The sequence below is a fragment of the Musca autumnalis genome, unplaced genomic scaffold (genome assembly GCF_047663935.1).
Source record: "Musca autumnalis isolate F117 unplaced genomic scaffold, ASM4766393v1 scaffold_1, whole genome shotgun sequence".
Lineage (NCBI taxonomy): Eukaryota > Metazoa > Arthropoda > Insecta > Diptera > Muscidae > Musca > Musca autumnalis.
The window spans coordinates 235,072,580-235,092,597 of record NW_027411644.1 but is presented as its reverse complement, the minus strand read 5'-3'; the positions used below and the strand labels follow the sequence as shown (position 1 = coordinate 235,092,597).

Genomic DNA, 20,018 nt, shown 5'->3' with positions numbered 1-20,018 from the left:
TCTGCCATGTACCGTTACGAATTGTCGCTTACATCAAAATTGTAGTTATTCGACTATATTACAAGAAATACGCTTTAATCTTATAATTTTTCGAATAAATACTCGCTATAAAATAAAGTCACTTTGTTTTTAAATTGTAGATGTGAATTACTCTAAAAATGATTTGTTTCAAATACATTTTTTTAATGTAACCGCCACTTCTTAACGTACTAGTCCGTTATATTGAAAATATTCCACAATTTTTTTTTTGTTTAGTAGATAGGATTTAGTAACGGAACTATACCAAAATTCAATAAAAAAAATCAAAAGATATTCAATAAAAATCGTCTCCTGTAAAATTTGCCTTTTGTCGCTTACACCTTTTTCGCGGGAAGGGCTCGATATGTTCTTCTGTAATAAGCGACAACCAATGGAGAGCGTTGCGGATAACGCAGTTGACGAGTGTGGATAATCTGCATCAGGAGGCAAGGATACTGTCAGTGTGACAACATATGTATGTATTGCTCAAGCGACAGTTCTTGCTGACCAGCATCTCAACCACCATATTATGGTCCAGGATTCATCCCCTAGACACATCCGGAAGGACATCAAGTGATACAGCTCCAACATCCAGGTCATACCATCGGACATTGACATATTGTCACTGCATCTCTTAAGTTTATTCATACTAAAACAGTCCAGCAAACTATAAACAATCATGAACCATATAGTGTCCCTAATTGTCGACAACCAAAGTTCACAGAAGTCGAACGATCCTTGGCCAGAAGAACCAGATCCATCCTAGCACAGCTTAGATCAGGTTGGTTAATGATCTTCCACATCTACAAGGCTAGAATAACATTTTTATACCCTCCACCATCATATGGAGGGTATAATTAAATTTGTCATTCCGTTTGTAACACATCGAAATATTCAATTCTAAATCTTTATAAGCACGTTCGTACATCTGTTGAAATCAAGATACAGCTCACAATTTTTAAGATAGAGCTTTGTAATCTGGTACAGAGTTTCTATTACTCCTAGGATGTTCGATATTGCAAATGGGCTATATCGGTCCACGTTTTGTTGATATAGCCCCCATAGAACGGTATCACCCGATTTTCAGTATTTTGAAGGTTTTAGCTTCATAATCACACCGAAATGGCTAAAATTGGTAGTTACTCTTCATTGAGGGTATAAAACTTTCCCTCCGAATTTTGTCGATATAGGTAAACGCCTTCATATAGCTACCATATTAACGTATTACGTAACGTATTAAAATGTGTGATGTTGCCTTATGCTGAAGAAAATATGCCACTTAAATGTACATTCCAGGAAGATAACGATCCGAAAACAGGAAGATAACTTACCAAAAGTTTCTAAGGAGTGATTCCAAAACAATTGGACAGAAGTTCTCAACTGACCTGCCCAATCCCTTGATTTTAGCTCTCGATTGAGACTTGTGGGAGATCATTATATAATACATAATTGTTCCACAAACATCCCAGGCGGGACAAAGGATACTTCTCTCATATTAATGAGTGCACCCCGATTCATATTAGCTGAATGATATGGGACCTACTGTTTATCGCCGAGTCTGAACGGCGTACCTTAAGACCCCACTTGCAGAGAAGTTTACATGGCTGAAATACTCAGGAAATGTCGCCAACATTACTGAGGGGTTTTTGCCACCGTTGAAAATTTGATATTGCCTGGCCTAGGAATCGAACCCACGACCTTCTACGTGCAAGGCGGGTGTGCATACCATTGCACCACGGTGGCACCCATGTGGGAGATCGTTAATTCAAAAATCAACCAAAAAATAATGCAAAACCAAAGAAAATTTATATGAACCCGCAAAAGTAGCCTGGAAGAAATATCGCCATCCAGAATAAAGGATAGTCAATGAAATATTGATTTAACTTTTTTTTTCTTCAACTGGTGGTGCTTTGCTTTTGTCCGCTTCAATTTACGACTTAAAATGTTTTTTGAATTACCACTATGTGGTAAGGGGTATTATGTGTTAGTGCATTTGTATGTAACATACAAAAGGAAGCGAGATAGACCCATAGTTCCTTCTAGGGATATACATAGAATCACTTTCTGAGTCGATTTATGCATGTCCGTCCGTCCGTCCGTTCGCAACATACAGGTCGCATTTGTTGACCGATTTCGCTGAAAATTGGGGAATACCATTTTTTTAGCCGTCGGAAGATCAAGTTCGAAGATGGGCTATATCTGTCCAAGTTTTGGTATAGCCCCCATATAACGGTACCTTCCGATTTAAGGTATTTTAAGGATCTTAGCCGTATTTGTTGCCCAAACCAGCTGAAATTTTACATTTGAGGTTCCCAATGGCCGCGAAATTGCTCCACTAAAAATTGTCAAGATAGGTCCACGGTTCGATATAGTCCCCATATACCGATACCTCCCGATTAAGGTATTTTATGGATCTTAGCCACATTTTTTGCCCAAACTAGCTGAAATTTTACATTTGAGTTTCTCAATGGCCGCGAAATCGCTCCACTAAAAATTGTCAAGATAGGTCCACGGTTCGGTATAGTCCCCATATAACGATACCTCCCGATTTAAGGTATTTTAGGGATCTTAGCCACATTTTTTGCTTGAACTAGCTGAAATTTTACATATGTGGTTCCCAGTGGCCACGAAATTTCGCCACTTAAATTGAGCCAAATTATATCGAAATCGGTTCCGATTTGGATATAGCTCCCATATATATTTTCGACCGATTTCACGTATTTTCTGTACCAAACACGCTATATATTTCCGATTTCGATGAAATTTGGAATGTGTGACCGAATTCAGTCAATTATATCGAAATCGGTTCAGATTTGGGTATAGCACCCATATATATTTTCGACCGATTTCGTGTATTTTCAGCTCCAAACACGATATATAAGTCCGATTTCAATGATATTTGGAATGTGTGACTGAATTCGGGCTGGAAATAAATGTGCCAAATTATATCAAAATCGGTTAAGATCTGGATATAGCTCCGATTTATATTTTACATATTCACAGCGGTGTAGGGTATTATATAGTCGGCCCCGCCCGACTTTGATCCTTTCCTTACTGGTTTATTAAATTAGGAATTCCTTAAGTTTGTGTTTTTTTTTTTTTAATAATAAAGATATAAATAAAAAGAAAAATACAACCTCGTTTTCCTTAAAAATTATTTTAAAATAAAAAATAATTAAAAAAATAAGTTACAGCGTTTTATTTATAAAAGCATTAAAAACTAGAAAATAATTTTTTATGATTTAATCTCTCAAATAAAACGCTTGCCGTTTAATATTTTCACCATTTTTAATTTAAATGCAAGCGTTTTATTTGGGAGATTTCATCATGAACAATTATTTTCTAGTTTTTAATGCATTTATAAATAAAACGCTGTAACTTAATTTTTTAATTATTTTTTATTTTTAACTTTTTAGTAATTAAAATTGTTGACCACTCAGAATCTCATAACCAAATTACAGCCAATTCGTGTTGAAAATGAAGATAAAATCCTTAAAATACCTGAAATTGGGGGATACCGCTATATGGAGGCTATACCAAAACTTGACCTATGTCCAACATTTTGGTGAGGAAGTTGGTGTACCATTGGGAGCTCCAATTGCCAAGTTACACCTAAATCGGGCTAAAAATGAAGATAAAATCCTCAAAATACCTGAAATCTTTAGGTACCGCTATATGGGGGCTATAAGAAACCAGTAAGGAAAGGATCAAAGTCGGACGGGGCCGACTATATGATACCCTACACCACTGTGAATATGTAAAATATAAATCGGAGCTATATCCAGATCTTAACCGATTTTGATATAATTTGGCACATTTATTTCCAGACCGAATTCAGTCACACATTCCAAATATCATTGAAATCGGACTTATATAGCGTGTTTGGAGCAGCAAATACGCGAAATCAGCCGATAATATATATGGGTGGCTATATCCAAATCTAAACCGATTTCGATATAATTTGGCTCATTTATTTCTAGACTGAATTCAGTCACACATTCCAAATTTCATCGAAATCGGAAATATATAAAGTGTTTGGTACAGAAAATACGTGAAATCGGCCGAAAATATATATGGGAGCTATATCCAAATCTGAACCGATTTCTATATAATTTGGCACACTTATTTCTAGACCGAATTCAGTCAAACATTCCAAATTTCATCAAAATTGGACGTATATAGCGTGTTTGGTGCAGCAAATTCGTGAAATCGGGCGAACATATATATGGGAGCTATATCCAAATTTGAACCGACTTCGAAATAATTTGGCACATTTATTTCTAGACCGAATTCAGTCACACATTCCAAATTTCATTGAAATCGGACATATATAGCGTGTGTGGTACAGAAAATACGTGAAATCGGCCGAAAATATATATGGGAGCTATATCCAAATCTGAACCGATTTCTATATAATATGGCACACTTATTTTTAGACGGAATTCAGTCACACATTCAAAACTTCATCAAAATTGGACGTATATAGCGTGTTTGGTGCAGCAAATACGTCAAATCGGGCGAAAATATATATGGGAGCTATATCCAAATCTGAACCGATTTTCACCAAAAGCAATAGCGTTCTTCCTATGGCTAAAAAAGTTGTAGTACCCAATTTTCAGCTGAATAGGACAAAAAATGCGACCTGTACGTTGCGAACAAAAATACATGGACAGACGGACAGACGGACGGACATGCATAAATCGACTCAGAAAGTGATTATATGTATATCCCCAAAAGGAACTATGGGTCTATTTCGTTTCCTTTTGTATGTTACATACAAATGCACAAAGACATAATACCCCTTACCACCGACGTAGCCAGGGGGGGCCCGTGGGGCCCGGGCCCCCCCGAAATGTTTTTAGTTCCCATATGATATTAGCTTATGTTACAAATTTTTTTAATTTTTGAGTACTGTTTTAAGTCGTTCAAGAAATATGTAAAGTAGTTGGAAGCATTACAGAGAATTATTTAACTACATTCATATACTTATTGTCCAACATATTTGAATATATAAAAATAATGAACGAGTTAGACTTTTTGAGCAATTTTATGCATAGTTCTTGTTAACTTTTAAGGCGTTGTTTAAGCGATTAATCGGAATTTTATGCTGACTGTGTTACTGATTTCAGAACAATACGTTTATTTGTATTTATTGAACGTTTGTAACATATTAGGTCCAATACTTTGGCATATAAACAACATCCAGAAAAAACATTTTTGCGATATTTTGTTTTTGAAATTTTTTATAAGAGCAATTCAACAATAAAATGTGAAACCGTTGCTTAATCTTTGTGGTTTTAAGTGTTTGTATATTTTCTCTAACACGTTTTTATAATGAACTATTTTGAAATTCATAACAATTACAAATTCTTTGTGTTTGAAATTTGCAATAAAAAAAACTATGTATATCAACCATTTTAATGATATAATTTCTGCTCCAACGCAGTGTCGTAAATGTCTATTGTACAAAAGGATTTTTCTGTCGAATCTTTATGTTTTGTTTGACCTTTCGAATATTAATAAAATCAAGATTATTGAGCTTGAGGTTAATATATATATTTTACTAGCTGAACCCGGTGCGCTTCGCTACCCCGAATAAGGTAAAATATATTTTGACACATTTATTTGTAGGCCAATTTTCGTCACTCATTGCGACTTTCATTAAAATCGGGTATATATGAAATCCGACGAAAATATATATGGGAGCTATATCGAAATCTGAACCGATTTCAATATAATTTGAAAAATTTATTTATAGACCCAATTCCGTCACACATTCCAAATTTCATTGAAATTGGAAATACATAGCCTGTTTAATGCATAAAATACATGAAATCGGCCGAAAATATATATAGGCGCTATATCCAAATCTGAACCGATTTCAATTCTAGACCATTTTAGACCGATTTATTTCTAGACCAAATTCCTGCACACATCCAAAATTTGGAGACATTATCTGTTACCATTCTATAGATACTTGCAAAAAAAATCTAAATTTTTTGGAGGTACCTCCGATTTTGATGCTATATCTCCGGATCAAAGAGGAATTTCAGAAATTTTTATAGCCTATGTTTCCTTCAGGCCATGTAGTGATATACTTTGAAAGTTTCAGGAAGATCGGTTGGCGGTTTTTGAGTCCATAAACTTCAAACAAACAAACGTACAAAGATTTTTCTACTTTATATATATTGATTTATTACATATTATTTCCAATATTTCAAAATTACAATGAATTTCATCTTCAAAGATTTTTCTGTCGATTAATCTTTGAATAAAACCAGAAGAAAACGACATAGAAACCCACATCAATTGTATTTTGGAAAGTACTTTCAATGGATGCACATTTCTAGAAATGTTAATTTTTCTTGTTTTTTTCCTTGTGACGACAACCGAAATCTAAAAACTGATCAGAAACAGGTTCTTATTCGTCAAAATCTCAACAAGTACCACTCGACTTTCATCTATAGACAGATCGAATAGCGGCTACACAGCCAAAATCCTTAAACCCAATAACTATGCATTAGGAGATTTTCAGACATTTGTAGCCATTTTCGGGCGTATGAACTTGCAAACAAAATATGGATTTGTATCATTGATCACAAGTGTTGCGGAGGAGGTATGAAGAAATGGACCGGACCGACATAGTTCATTTTTGGAGTAGATCTTATTTTAAAAGATATTGCGCCCACCACTCATTTCAGTTCGCCACAGTATCATTTTCACCTTTTGACTCTTATGTCAGGAAATATGGACTTGCCCACGAAAAACTTAATACCGCTCTAAACTGCACATAAACAACTATTTTGAAGGTTTGTGAGGGAGGTACCCCAGTATGGCCCATTTTCGAGCAAAAACTAAGTTTGGAAAAAATATTACTAAATCTAAAGTTTGGACCAAATCTGTTGCTCCGTTCAAGAAAACTCGCGCATACCCCTTTAGCTAAAATTCTTGAAATTTGGGGAGAAAATACCAGAAGAAGTAGACCGAAAATCACCATCTTCGAATTTTGTATATAAAAGGCTCGCTGAAATATTGCGATAAACAAAGTATGGACCAACGCAGTATCCGGTTTGAAAGTTGTCGTGTGCACTAGCCACTACACATGATTGCCTTAGGTGTTCTTTACAGCTTTCGGGCCATTTTCTCTGGAAGTACCCAGCAAACCAATCGTACCGACATCGTAACGAGATCGGAACAAAATTCGGACGATACGTCCGATATCTGATCCGAAATCGTAACGATATCTTAACGAAAGTTGTATGAAGTGGTTGACATAATTTCGGAACGAAATGTCGGAACGAACATCGGATCGATTTCGTTCCGATTTCGTAACGAAATCTGAAGAAAATCCTTCGGAAATTTGGAAAGGAAATTTCTTTCCGACATTCGTTCCGAAATCGGAACGAAATCGGTACAAAATCTGAACTATTTCCTCTCCGAAAAATCGTTTAGAAATCCGAACGAAATCTGAACGACTTTGCTTACGAAATTGTTCAGACGTGCCGGACATCAGACATTTGGTTTGCTAGGTATAGACTTGCATCTGAAAAACTTGTACGGTAGTAATAGGAGCCCCGAGAACACTTGTTGCAAAAAAGCAAAGCGTTTCCAGAGAGTTTTTTATTTATTAATTTATTTATTTCATATTTTTACTTATAACTAATTATTAGCATAAAGGAATTAAAGCCATGACCATTGAGGTCTTAAGCTTACACAGCTTATCCAGAGAGGACTTATACTGCACTTCGCTGAAAATTTTTGAAATACTCTGTGGAAGTTTGCCGAAAGAGTAGATGGATCAAAATATCACGAAGGCCAAATTTTGGACCGAATCGGTTGAGAATTATCGTGCTCCCCAGGCGGCTACCCAGACGAACGGACATAGCTAAGTCGACTCCAAGTTTTCTGAAACAGATTTCTTCCAAACACACTTTGGCCAAACACACGACGAGGCACATTTTGGCTAAAGACTGAGAGTATAAAAAATGCAAATTGGGAAAAATTGTGGTTATTGATTTTTGCTAAAAGAATGTATACATGTATAGACCTTGGATTGGGCGACATAATTTCATTTCAAACGAAGTTAAGACTGGATTCCAGAGATCCCCTTGTTCCTGATAAATTTATGAGAAGATCCAGAATTTCTATAAGTGAAGTCCGACGATTGGACGCCAAAATTAGTCTATTGACAGATGCACGATTTGGCGACAGATTTTGTCATTTACATAACCGCGATTAGGTGCTAGAATTTCTTGATGGATAGACTAACTATTGCTCAGCATTAGTTCTCGGCCTTCAGAAATTCTTTGCGATATGTAGACATCGGATTTTTGCATATTTTTGAAAATTATAATGTTAAGATATTTGAAAATTAAATGTTATGATATTTTTAAGGTTTTCCATTGTATTCGCTTTTTTTTGGCCTTACCGAAGTGATATCACTGAATTTCATAACATTCACTGTAGTTGTGAATTATTTGATAAATGATACGCCCAAAAATATATGGCATTATTAATATATTCATTGTTTTGACCCTATATTAACTGTGACATATTGTCAAAAAAGTTCTAAAAACAAGATAAAATTGGCCAAGAAGTCTTGCGCCATATGAACTAAAAAATAATATTGAAAATTATTTCATCAGTAGAATAATTCTAAAATAAAATAGGTTTAAATCTTTGCTAAATAAAACATTTTTGCTAACATGAAATTTCAAAATTTTGGTCAAATGGGCCCCCCCCCCCCCCCCCCCCCCCGAAATGAAATCCTGGCTACGTCCCTGCCCCTTACCACATAGTGCTGTAGGGTATATAAATGGACCCTTACTGGTTTTGGTTTCATATTCATGTATTGTCATCCAAATCTGAAAAATGTTCAAAGTTTTAGTTCGATTGGAACTAAACAGACACCGAATCAAGTTAAATAAAACACTGTAAAATGTACTGAGGGGATGCTTTAGTTTTGTTCGATACTGGATAAGTTAGCGTAAATATTAGAGTTAAATTGAACGATCCGGTTCACTATCTCGTTCAATGGACTCCGGTATGTTGTATGACAAAACTGTGTATACTTAATTTCACGCGTTGGTTTGTATGACGTTATTCATACGTTTTTTGGACGAGATTGCCCAACTCTAGTAATGATGCCCTGATCGTGTTTCTCACAATCAGGGAAACAAATGTTCAGTTAGAGGTACCATAGTTAAATACTAAAATATTTATAAATGCAACTGGTTTATTATTTCTAAATATTTACCATTGTTCTAGATAATCTCATGAAAACTTTATAAATTACATACAAATTGAATACTTACACTTGTATTAAAAATGATTACTTATTTCTATGGATTTAAATACTAAATTCATGGACAAAGCACATAAAGCTATTTATATATTAATATTATTATAAATTATGTTAAGTGTAAAATTTGCAAATTTTTATTAAAGTGTTATATTTATTTTCATTAAGATGTTAAATATAAATAAGTATGTAAAAACAAATTCACCACAGTACGTATTACAAACCATTTACCCATTTCAATTTTGCACTTAATTGTTATTATTATGTGGGGTTTGATTATAAATTACAACAACATTTACAATCCAAGATAATGCTTAAAAATATTTGTTTTTATTAATTAAATATTTTTGAAATTATTTTACACTTTTCACCAGAAATCCCAGTTGGGTACAAACATACATACAAAAAGGAAACAAGATCACAGTTCAAACGGACACACACACACATAGATAATGACAAATGGGCATACCAAATATACACTCCTTGTGTATTTAATTTTAATTATATATTTTTAAATATATATTCCCTATAAGTTTATATATATTAAAATAGGAAAGACAATCATTTGTTCCTTGTTGAAAAATATGGCTGTTTTTTTGTCCACAGGACCCTTAACTACCGCAGGCTATGAGAAGAAATAAAAAGAAACCACTTTGTTTTTGTTTAGATATTTTTATTTTATTGTTTTTTTCTGAACAACACCATTAAAATATACATTTATTTTTAGATTTTTTGTTGGGTGTAATTACAACAATTATAACTATATATGGGAATTCACAATTTTAGTTCTGTTACTGAAGTACATTTAAGAAAGTTAATATTATTTTTCTGTTATATATTTGGAATGTCATTGTTCTTGTTTGTTCAAATATTTCTTGTTTGCTTTCAGTTTATTCTAGGCAACAGTTTGAATTTTTTTTTTTTTTTTTTGTATTGCTAGGCGGTTTTATTTAAACCACTTTTGTTCTTGTGATATATATTTTTTTAATAGTTATTTTGAAACTTAAAGAATTATTTTTTTTTTATTTCTAAGCTTTGCATGATGAACGCTCAATCTATGATAATGCAGGGATATAGGATTGCGAAGTACGAAAGCTATAAGGGTTTTTGGCACTCTTGTTTTATCGAATGTGTGCTAAAACACTGAACAAATTTTTTCTATTTTTTTAGCTCACTACAGGGACAGGGATTTTTAAAGCGGAGTGGAAGCATACCAGGCAAGTTACTGAACTAAACATTCTTGTTTGACACATGAAGACCAGACATTGTATGATGGAACAAAATATTGTGCTAATGTGAATAAAGTTGTTACGTACTTTCATTTTTTTCATTTGTATATTTTTACAAAAATGAAGTTAAAATTTATTTTGTCTTTAAAATGTGTGTTGTTTAATAACCTATAGTAATTAACGGTTCGAAACCTGACATATTTTTGTATATGTGCAAAAGAGAAACAAATTAAAGGAATGTCGACGTGAAGAAGAAGCATTCTAATGAAAAGATAAACATAAATTTTTTCAGCGTAAATTGTTCCACTGAAATATCTAATCAACAAAGTCTACACCAACAAGTAAAAAGTATCAGTCGGCTTTGCCGACAGAGATATACCCTCAGCATGTGTACATTGAAACAATTTTTTTCCCAAAAAAAAAATGTATTTACGGGGTTTTAAAAATTTTGGGCGTTTGAACCGACAAAAATGTTGATTAGGATTAAAGATCAAAAGTTTTGCGGAGGAAATACTAAAAGGAACGGATTGACATTGGCCCTTATGGAAGTGGATCTCCAGGCACAACATATGGTTCCATAGGGGGTTTTTACACTCTTCGGGCTGTTTGGACTTGCCCCTGAAAAAAACTTTTACCGTCGTAATTGAGGCAGAGAATGCAAGTTGCTTCAACAAAAATCAAAGTGATTCGATATCAGGTCTTAAAGTGAACTTATCCGAAATTTTGTATGGTATGTACCGGATGGAGTGGACAAATATAGTCCATATTTGAACCTGATCTATATCTGGTAGATATATTAGGATATGTAAAGTATGGACCAATTCGGCCACTCCCTTCAAGAGTTACCGTACGAACAATTTTTCCGAACATTTTTGAACTTCTGTGGGGGGAGGTACCTGAGAGTGGACCGATATGGCTTAACTTCAAACTTAAACTTTTTTTGTACAAAATATTACTAAGGCCAAATTTTGGACCGAATCGGCAGATCCGTTCGACAGTTATCTTGCGCTCCAACCACCTCACACGGTGTTATAGGGGGTTTTTTTTTGCAACTTTCATGCTATTTTCTCAGGATGTAGGGACTTGCCCCTGATGAAACTTGTACCGTCGTATGGAGGGCAGTGAATACAAGTTGCCAAAACAAAAATCAAAGCGATTCGAGAAAGGGCCCTAATCTGAACTTTTCCGAAATTATGTGTGGGAGGTACCCGAAGGAGTGGATCGATTGAGTCCATATTGGAACCTCATCTAAGTCTGGTAGAAATTTCATACTGTGCAAAGTATGGACCAAATCGGTTACTCCCTTCAAGAGTAATCGTATGCACAAATTTTCCGAACATTTTCGAACTTTTGTGGGGGAGGTACCGGAAGGAGTGGACCGATATAATCCATCTTTGAACTTGAACTAAGTTTGGACAAAATATTACGAAAGCCAAATTTTGGACCGAATCGGCATATCCGTTCGAGAGTTATCTTGCGCTCCAACCACTACACACGGTGTCATAGGGTTTTTTGTAACTTTCAGGCTATTTTCTCAGGAAGTATGGACTTGCCCCTAATGAAACTTACAGCGTCGTATAGAGGACAGCGAATACAACTTGCGTAAACAAAAATCAAAGCGATTCGAGACCAGGTCCTAAACTGAACTTTTACGAAATTTTGTGTGGGAGGTACCCGAAGGAGTGGACCGATTGAGTCCATATTGGAAATTCATCTAAGTTTGGTAGAAATTACACGATGTGTAAAGTATGGACCAAATCGGTTATTCCCTTCAAGAGTTATCGTGCGCACAAGTTTTGAGACAATTTTTGAACATTTGTGGGGGAGGTACCTGAAGGAGTGGGCCTATATGGCCCATCTTCGAACTTAAATAAAATCTGGACAAAATATTTCGATACCCAAAATTTGAACCGAATCGATTGACCCGTTCGAGAGTTATCGTGCGCACCAGCCAGCCAGACAGACAGACGGACGGACATTGCTAGATCGACTCAAAATTGTCTGAAACGGATATCGTACAAACATACTTGGGGTCTAAAACCATTATTTCGATGAGGCATATTTTTGGTCGTATCAAAGTGTAAATACCCTCTTTAGCCTAAAGGCTGAGGGTATAAAAAGTCTTGGCCAAATCGCATACTCAAAAAATTATATCGTTATAATCCGAATCACAAGGACTGACTATGTTCAAGAATTCAAAACAATCCTCGAACAGCCCTTAAACTCCACTTAGGCGAATATTTTGAATATTTGAAGTTGTTGTCCGATATAGACGATCTTATTTCAAAACTATCTGAGAACAACCCTAAACTGTACTTAAGCGGAATTTTAGAACGTTTGTGATGTTGATATTCGACGGTTTTGTCCAACATTGACCTTCTAAGAACTGGATGTACGTTTGGAAGATATTTTACGATATAAAGAAAGTTTCGGTCAAATTGGAAGTTGGTGCCGGCGGGGTTTTTGAGACAATTTGGGCCATTATTTTAGAAAGTATGGTTTTTCCCCCCATAAAATGTACCATCGTAATTCTGGCGGCGAGTACCACATACTGCAAAAAAAATTCAAAACGCTTTTGAAATTTTGTGTGGGAGGTCCCCAAAGGAGTGGAACAATATATTCGAAGTCTTTATTCGAAGCAGATCCATGTTTGGAAGAAATCTTACGAGAAGTAAATTTTAGACCATATCGGCTACTTCATCCGAGAGTTATGAGCGCACCAACAATTAAGAGAAAATGTTTGTGGGGAAGATATCAATCAGATGGACAAACATGGCTAAATCGACTATAAATTGTTGGTCTGCCAGGCAGACTTCAATATCAAACGCACTGAAGAAGCTGACCAAGCAATACAACGAAATAGGGGGTTTGTCTCTCTACTGTTTCAACTTAACAGAGAAAACTCACGGGGAGTTTTCGTTCAGAATAACCCCCAAAGTATAAAAGCCGTACTCGGAGACCGCACCCCATCCATCTCAGCAGATGAAAGCCAGCTGTCAAGGTAAAAGCGAAGACAGTACATCCGTATCTACACATGTACGTTTCGATTTGATAGTATGATGCCAAACAAAAGCTCTGCCTATACTACACAAAATGCCTTGTCGGCGGATTCTATGTACAGAATTCACCCGATCCAACCCTCATAGAAGGAACGGCTAAACTTCTGTCGTATTCATGGATGACATTGTTAAGGATCTAGAGACGTATGCCTCCTGAACAGTTAGTTTAAGGATCGCCTGGGTAGAGATTGTCGAAGGTAAGATTTTCACGCCGCATTAAAACTGCGAAAGATACCAGTAATGGAGAATCTTGCAAGCCTATCTCTCTTCTCTCCTCAGAGAATTGAAGCTTTGCTCTTTCAGAGTCTTAGATAAAGTTACCAAATTGCGATCACCCACATGGTTTCTGAAAGCAATATATGACAAAGACTGCTCTACGCACTATAACCACACACATAAGCAGAGCTTTCGACCAGAATATGCCTTGTAAAATGACTTGCGACTCTCATCAACGCCATCCAGCCGAGTTTGAAAGGTTAAAGTTACCAATTATTTGTGGAGCTCAGGAACGCGAAGTCAAAACCCCGTAGAGTAAAACAAGGAGTTCAACCTCTAAACCTTTTTGACTTCCACAAGGGGTCCGGATCAATTGCTGACGATATTTCAGTCACGCTGAATCACTACATCAATAACCCTGTTGGTTTTTTCCACTCAAGTGACCTGGAAATATCAGCAACAAAATCCACAGTACCACTCTTTCAATCCCACTGCAGTGGGTTTTTTCGTACCGAATTGACCCAAAACCATAGTGTTTCGACCAGCGGCTACCAACCTAGCATCAAACCTCATGTTGGTTTCATGCTGCTACAACATCAACAACACTTTTCGCCACACTGACAGTGGTGATGGATATGTGTTCGTCGAAGCAGTAAGAATTTCGACCACAAATTACCGATGAATTTTAAGAAATTTAAGCTGCTTAATGTGTACATACCGCCGATGAATAGCTGTGCCCTGCGTTATATGCCCAATATTAGTTTGCTTTTAGAGGGCGATAACCGTCTGGTGCTAGGGGACTTCAATGCTCATCATGAGCTTTGGCACTCCGTCCTAGGTAATGACCAGAGGGGTACAGCGCTGGCAGAGCAAATCGATAGTTCCACGTTTTGCGCGGTGAATGAAGACGCTCCTACGAGGATTAGAGGAAACTGCCACAGCTCGCCAGATATCACCATTGTGGCACCAGGTCTGATAAATGACGTATCCTGACAATCAGTCATTACCCTTAGTTCGGACCACCTCCCTATCATGTCTCCGTAAACACCCGACTTCATAACCTCTGAACGCCGTACTTTCCTGAACCATGGGAAAGCTGATTGGTAAGGTTTCAGAGAATTTACCAATCACCGCTTCAGACAATTGCCCACCCCCTCAGATCTTCGGGTAGCTGAGAGAACTTTCCGAGACATCATCACTAAAGCAGCCGCTCGCTACATTCCTACTGGCCGAATACCCGAAATAAGACCAAATTTCCCAGCAGGGGCGACGGGACTAGCAAATGAACGTGATGATCTTCGTCGTACGAACCCCGAAGACCCAAGAGTTAGAGAACTTACTCTTGAAGTCAACAGGCTAGTGGGCGAACATAAGCGGAAAAAGTGGCTAGACCATCTGAAGCATTGCAACATTGGTGCAGGAATAAGTAAATTGTGGGCAACGGTTAAATCACTCTCGAGTCCGGAAAAGAAGGATGACAGAACGGCTGTTACTTTCAACGGCGTGACCCAAAGAGGTGCGCGTGTTATTTTAACCGCAGTTCATAGAGCACCCAGGTGAATCGTACAGGCCGATTTCACTCCTGTCACCAGTAGCAAAGATCCTAGAGGCGCTACTCCTCCCCACGATGAGAAGGTGTTTTCCAGTTGCCCAACAACAACATGGATTTCGGAAAATGCATAGTACTACAACAGCATTAGACGCCATATCCACACATATCAGTAGAGGACTGAACCAGAAAAGGCCGTGCGACCGAACACTCATGGTGGCTCTTGACCTATCGAAGGCCTTCGATACCGTCAACCATGCCAAGCTGTTCGAGGATTTAGAGAAAACTAATCTCCACCCATGTTTGAAACTATATGTGTGGACGCCAGTCGTTTGTAGAATTCAGAAACAAGAAGTCCAAAACCCGTAGAGTGAAACATGGAGTTCCTGAAAGAGGGGTGATATCTCCGGAACTGTTTAACATCTACCTTTCTAAAATTCCACACCCTCCAGACGGCATAGAGATCGTGATGTATGCGGATGATTGTACGATCTTGGCGTCGGGTCCTATCGTCGATGACATATATGATAGGTTAATTGTCTACATAGCTGACCTAGTGCAGTTCCTCCATCTGAGGAATATGAAAATATCCGCCGCTAAATCCACAGCCACGCTGTTCACCACATGGACGGCTGAGATGAGGCTCCCACTGAACATATTGGTCGATGGTGCACTGATTCCGACCACTAACTACCCTAAAATACTGGGTGTAACGTTCGATAGCATGTTCAAGTCGTCCGCGCATGCCACAGCTATTTGCAATAAGTTCAGAAGTAGGAACAAGGTTCTCAAGTCGCTGGCCGGCAGCAGTTGGGGTGCTGATAAAGAAACCTTGTGACCACCTACAATGCAATAGGCCGATCTGTGGTAAGCTATGCGGCGCCAGCGTTGTCTGCAAAGGTTAGCGCATCGCAGTGGAAGAAGATTCAAACCTGCCAGAATGCCGCCCTGAGGACTGCAACAGGGTGCCTCCTCATGACACCAGTGGACCATCTTCATGATTAGGCGAAGGTTTTACCGGTGCGTCAGCACAATAAGATGTTGTCGATGCAGTAGTTGGGTGTTACCGCAGTGAGCAGGCACGTCAGGAGAGACCCTCATGATCTAGAGAGAGAGGTCCAAAGGTATAAAAGAGAACCGCTAGATCGACGAGCCTATCAGGCAGGCTTGAATCGCATTCACACCAACATGGTTGCGCAAGCAGTACGAAGATACAGTGTGAATGCCGTATTTGAAAACCATCACCCATCCATCGCAGCAGAAGAACGCCAGCTGCCAAGGCAAACACGATTGGTTTTAGCTCAGTTAAGATCCGGACGATGCAGCCGCCTCAATTCGTATTGGGCCAGAATTGACACCACGATACCCAACATATGCCAGCATGTGGATTGGGACCACACGATACTCTGCATTTATTCAACTGCGCAGCTAACCCCACTCACCTGTCTCCTCATTATTTATGGACGCAACCAGTCCAGGTTGCAGAATTCTTGAGTCTGGATACAGAGGAACTTGATAACTGAAATAATACATGAACGAACATATATGAGTTGCAACAACAACTAATGCGCAGATACAGAAACCTTGTTTACCACTTATACTGCGATATGCATATGGTCCCTCAACAATGAGTGCACCCGAATTCACATTCGCTTATTGATATGGGGAGTACTTTTTATCGTGTCTTCAGACAACACTTTTGGAGAACTTTTAACTTGTTGAAGTACTCAGCAAGTGTCGCCTACATTACGCTGAGAGCTATTTTGTCACCGTTGAACATTTAATTTTGTTTGGGCTGCGGTTCAATCCAATCATTCAGGCGGGCGTCCTTATAATTAAATCACAGGGCACCAGAAAAGACGGCCTATCAAATGCTACCCTGACCAGTACCCTAACATCAATATATACAGCCCAATCATGAATATCAACTCCCCGTGAGTTTTCCCACTTTTTCCTTTAGGACGAAACTGCAGAAAGACAAAACTCACGGGGAGTTCACATTCATAATCACCCTGATAATTTTTGTGCATTGGGAGGCAAAGGTCATTACCGTCCTAGTTGAGGATTATCGACATAATCATTAGACAGCGGAATTTTATCCAACCCCTATTTTTGGTCCGATTCATGTCAAATATTCGGACTGGGCAAATTTTTGGCTTCTGATTATATTGCAATCGAAACATATGACATATCCAAAATTATGCAAAATGCATAAATCATATCCAAAATTATGCAAAATGCATAAATTTTTGCGTATGCAAAATTTATGCATTTTACATATTTTCTTATGCAACAAATATTTCAATAATAGGTACAAAAATTTTTCTGTTTAAAATTCTCTTCAGACAAGTCCATAAAATAGAGAAATGTATAACCACAGCCACAACCTCCAAAATACCGAAAATCGGGAGGTATCGTTCTATATGAAGGCCTGAACCTAAACCGAAAAATTTTAGTTGGATAGTTTTTTACCCCCAGAGGAAGACTTAATACCAAATTTCAGCCATTTCGGAGGGATATTGAGGCCACAACCTTCAAAATACCGAAAATCGGGAGGTACCATTCTATGGGGGCTATATGAAGATGTGGACCTATACCGACAAATTTTAGCTGGACAGTTTTTTACCCCAAAAGGAAGGATAGGAAGACTTAATACCAAACTTCAGCCATTTCGGAGGGATATTGAGGGCACAACCTTCAAAATACCAGAAATCCGGAGGTACCGTTCTGTGGGAGCCATATGAAGACGTGGACCTATAACGACAAATTTCAGGTGGAAAGTTTTATACCCACAACGAAGAAAAATGCCAAATTTCAGTCATTTCGGTGGAATTTTGTGGCCACAACCTTCAAAATACCGAAAATCGGGAGGTGCCATTCTATGGGGGCTATACGAAGACGTGGACCTATGCCGACAAATTTCAGGTGGAATGTTTTATACCCCCAACAAAGACTAAATACCAATTTTCAGTCATTTCGGTGGGATATTGAGGCTACAACTTTCAAAATACCGAATATCGGTAGGTATTGTTCTATGGGGGCTATATGAAGACGTGGACCTATGCGGGCAGATTTCAGTTGTAAAGTTGCATACACCTAACGAAGACTTAATACCAAATTTCAGCCATTTCGGTGGGATATTTAGAACACAAATCCTTGAATATATTTTTGCATATGCTCATTTTATGCAGATATGTAAAAATATGTCAAAATATGCACGATATGCAAAAATTTCTGGGCCTAATTCGTTTTATTTTGTAATAAAACGAGTTTCTGTCTAATCAGATTTTCTCTACGACCATCCTAAACATTTATGCATTTGCATAGGATTCCGTAGTCTAAAAATCATTCATGTCACCATATGGTCCCATTACGTCTAAGCTAGTTAGTGATATCTTCAACTCTAAATCAAATTGTATATGGAGCAGGTCTAAATGCATTAACATAGACGCAGTGAACCACACCATTCGAAACTAGAAAAACAGAAGATCGGAAAAATTAATTAAAATACCAATATATCGGTAATGGGATCAATTGGATTTTAATTAAGGGGTGTTTACACTAGCCACCAATGTCATATGACCCGAAATAAAAACATTCCATATCTGCCCACATAGACAATGTAGAGACGTAATTTCACTGCAGTTTTGGTGGTGTGGATGCAAAAAGAAAATGGCTTAAGAAAAATCCCCAATATTGCAGACATTAGCGACTGTATAACGATGGAAAATTTCCGGTCATATGACATTTATGGCTAGTGTAAACACCCCTTTACTTTTATGTTTTAAGAATATATTTTTAGCTGAAAACTGTCAACAACTTTTTTAATTCATTTTTCTTCTACCAAATAATCATTCTATATATTTTCAAAATGTTTTAATCCTTCCCTGCAAAAGGTCTTAACAATTATTTGCTATCACTCTCAATTAATATATATGTAGATGACTTGTATACATAAAACAATATTACATATATGTATATTTACGTATTGTGCACAGTGTGTGTGTGTTATACAAATTCGTTGCATTATTGTGTATTTGTAATATTGTTAACAACATTTTCCGCTAAAAGTGTTAGTGGTGAGATGTGTAGAAACAGTTTTTATTTTACTTTTAAATTTTATTTATATCACATATAATTTTCAAAATAAATACATTTTATTCTAATCAAATGGCGGCATTAACAACATTACTAAAGTGCAATGTGTGACAAATTGCTCATTATTGTGGTTGTGTGATTGAGTTTGTGTGTGCCTTAATGATATACTCTTTCTTTTTGTCTAAATGAGTCCAATATCTCTTAAAGTGCCCTCTACAACGTCATCCTAGATAGAGTGGAGTGGAGTAGTGATAGATGGTAGTTGTTGTAAATACAGGATCATAGGCAGAGAATGAAAGAATTTAGAAGAAGAAGAGAGAAAAATAATACATGATAATGTATAAGTAAATGTAACTAGAGAGTTAATATCGCTAAACCACGTTACACATAACAATTGTTACCATAAAAATAATAACACAAAAGGAAGTAGAAGAGAGAAAAACAAAGATTACAACAATGGTAAAATACAATTTCAAAAGTTTTGTTTACATTTCTCTTTTTTTTTTTGGTTTCTTTGTTACATTCTTAAGAAAAAAATCTAGAAATTC

General features: G+C 37.1%; 1 protein-coding gene across 2 annotated transcripts in view; it reads right to left on the bottom strand.

The window, feature by feature from the left end:
• AP-1sigma (AP-1 complex subunit sigma-2) overlaps nt 1-20,018 on the bottom strand; it is a 35,051-nt gene that overhangs the window by 5,011 nt on the left and 10,022 nt on the right. Inside the window, exon 5 of one of the 2 annotated variants that reach the window (XM_073960525.1) lies at nt 19,471-19,696. The exons of the other annotated variant lie outside the window; for it this stretch is intronic. Coding sequence (XP_073816626.1) covers nt 19,652-19,696 — 45 coding nt within the window. The 3' untranslated portion in view covers nt 19,471-19,651. Of the gene's footprint in view, nt 1-19,470; nt 19,697-20,018 lie in introns of those variants that run through there. 2 annotated transcript variants of the gene reach the window in all.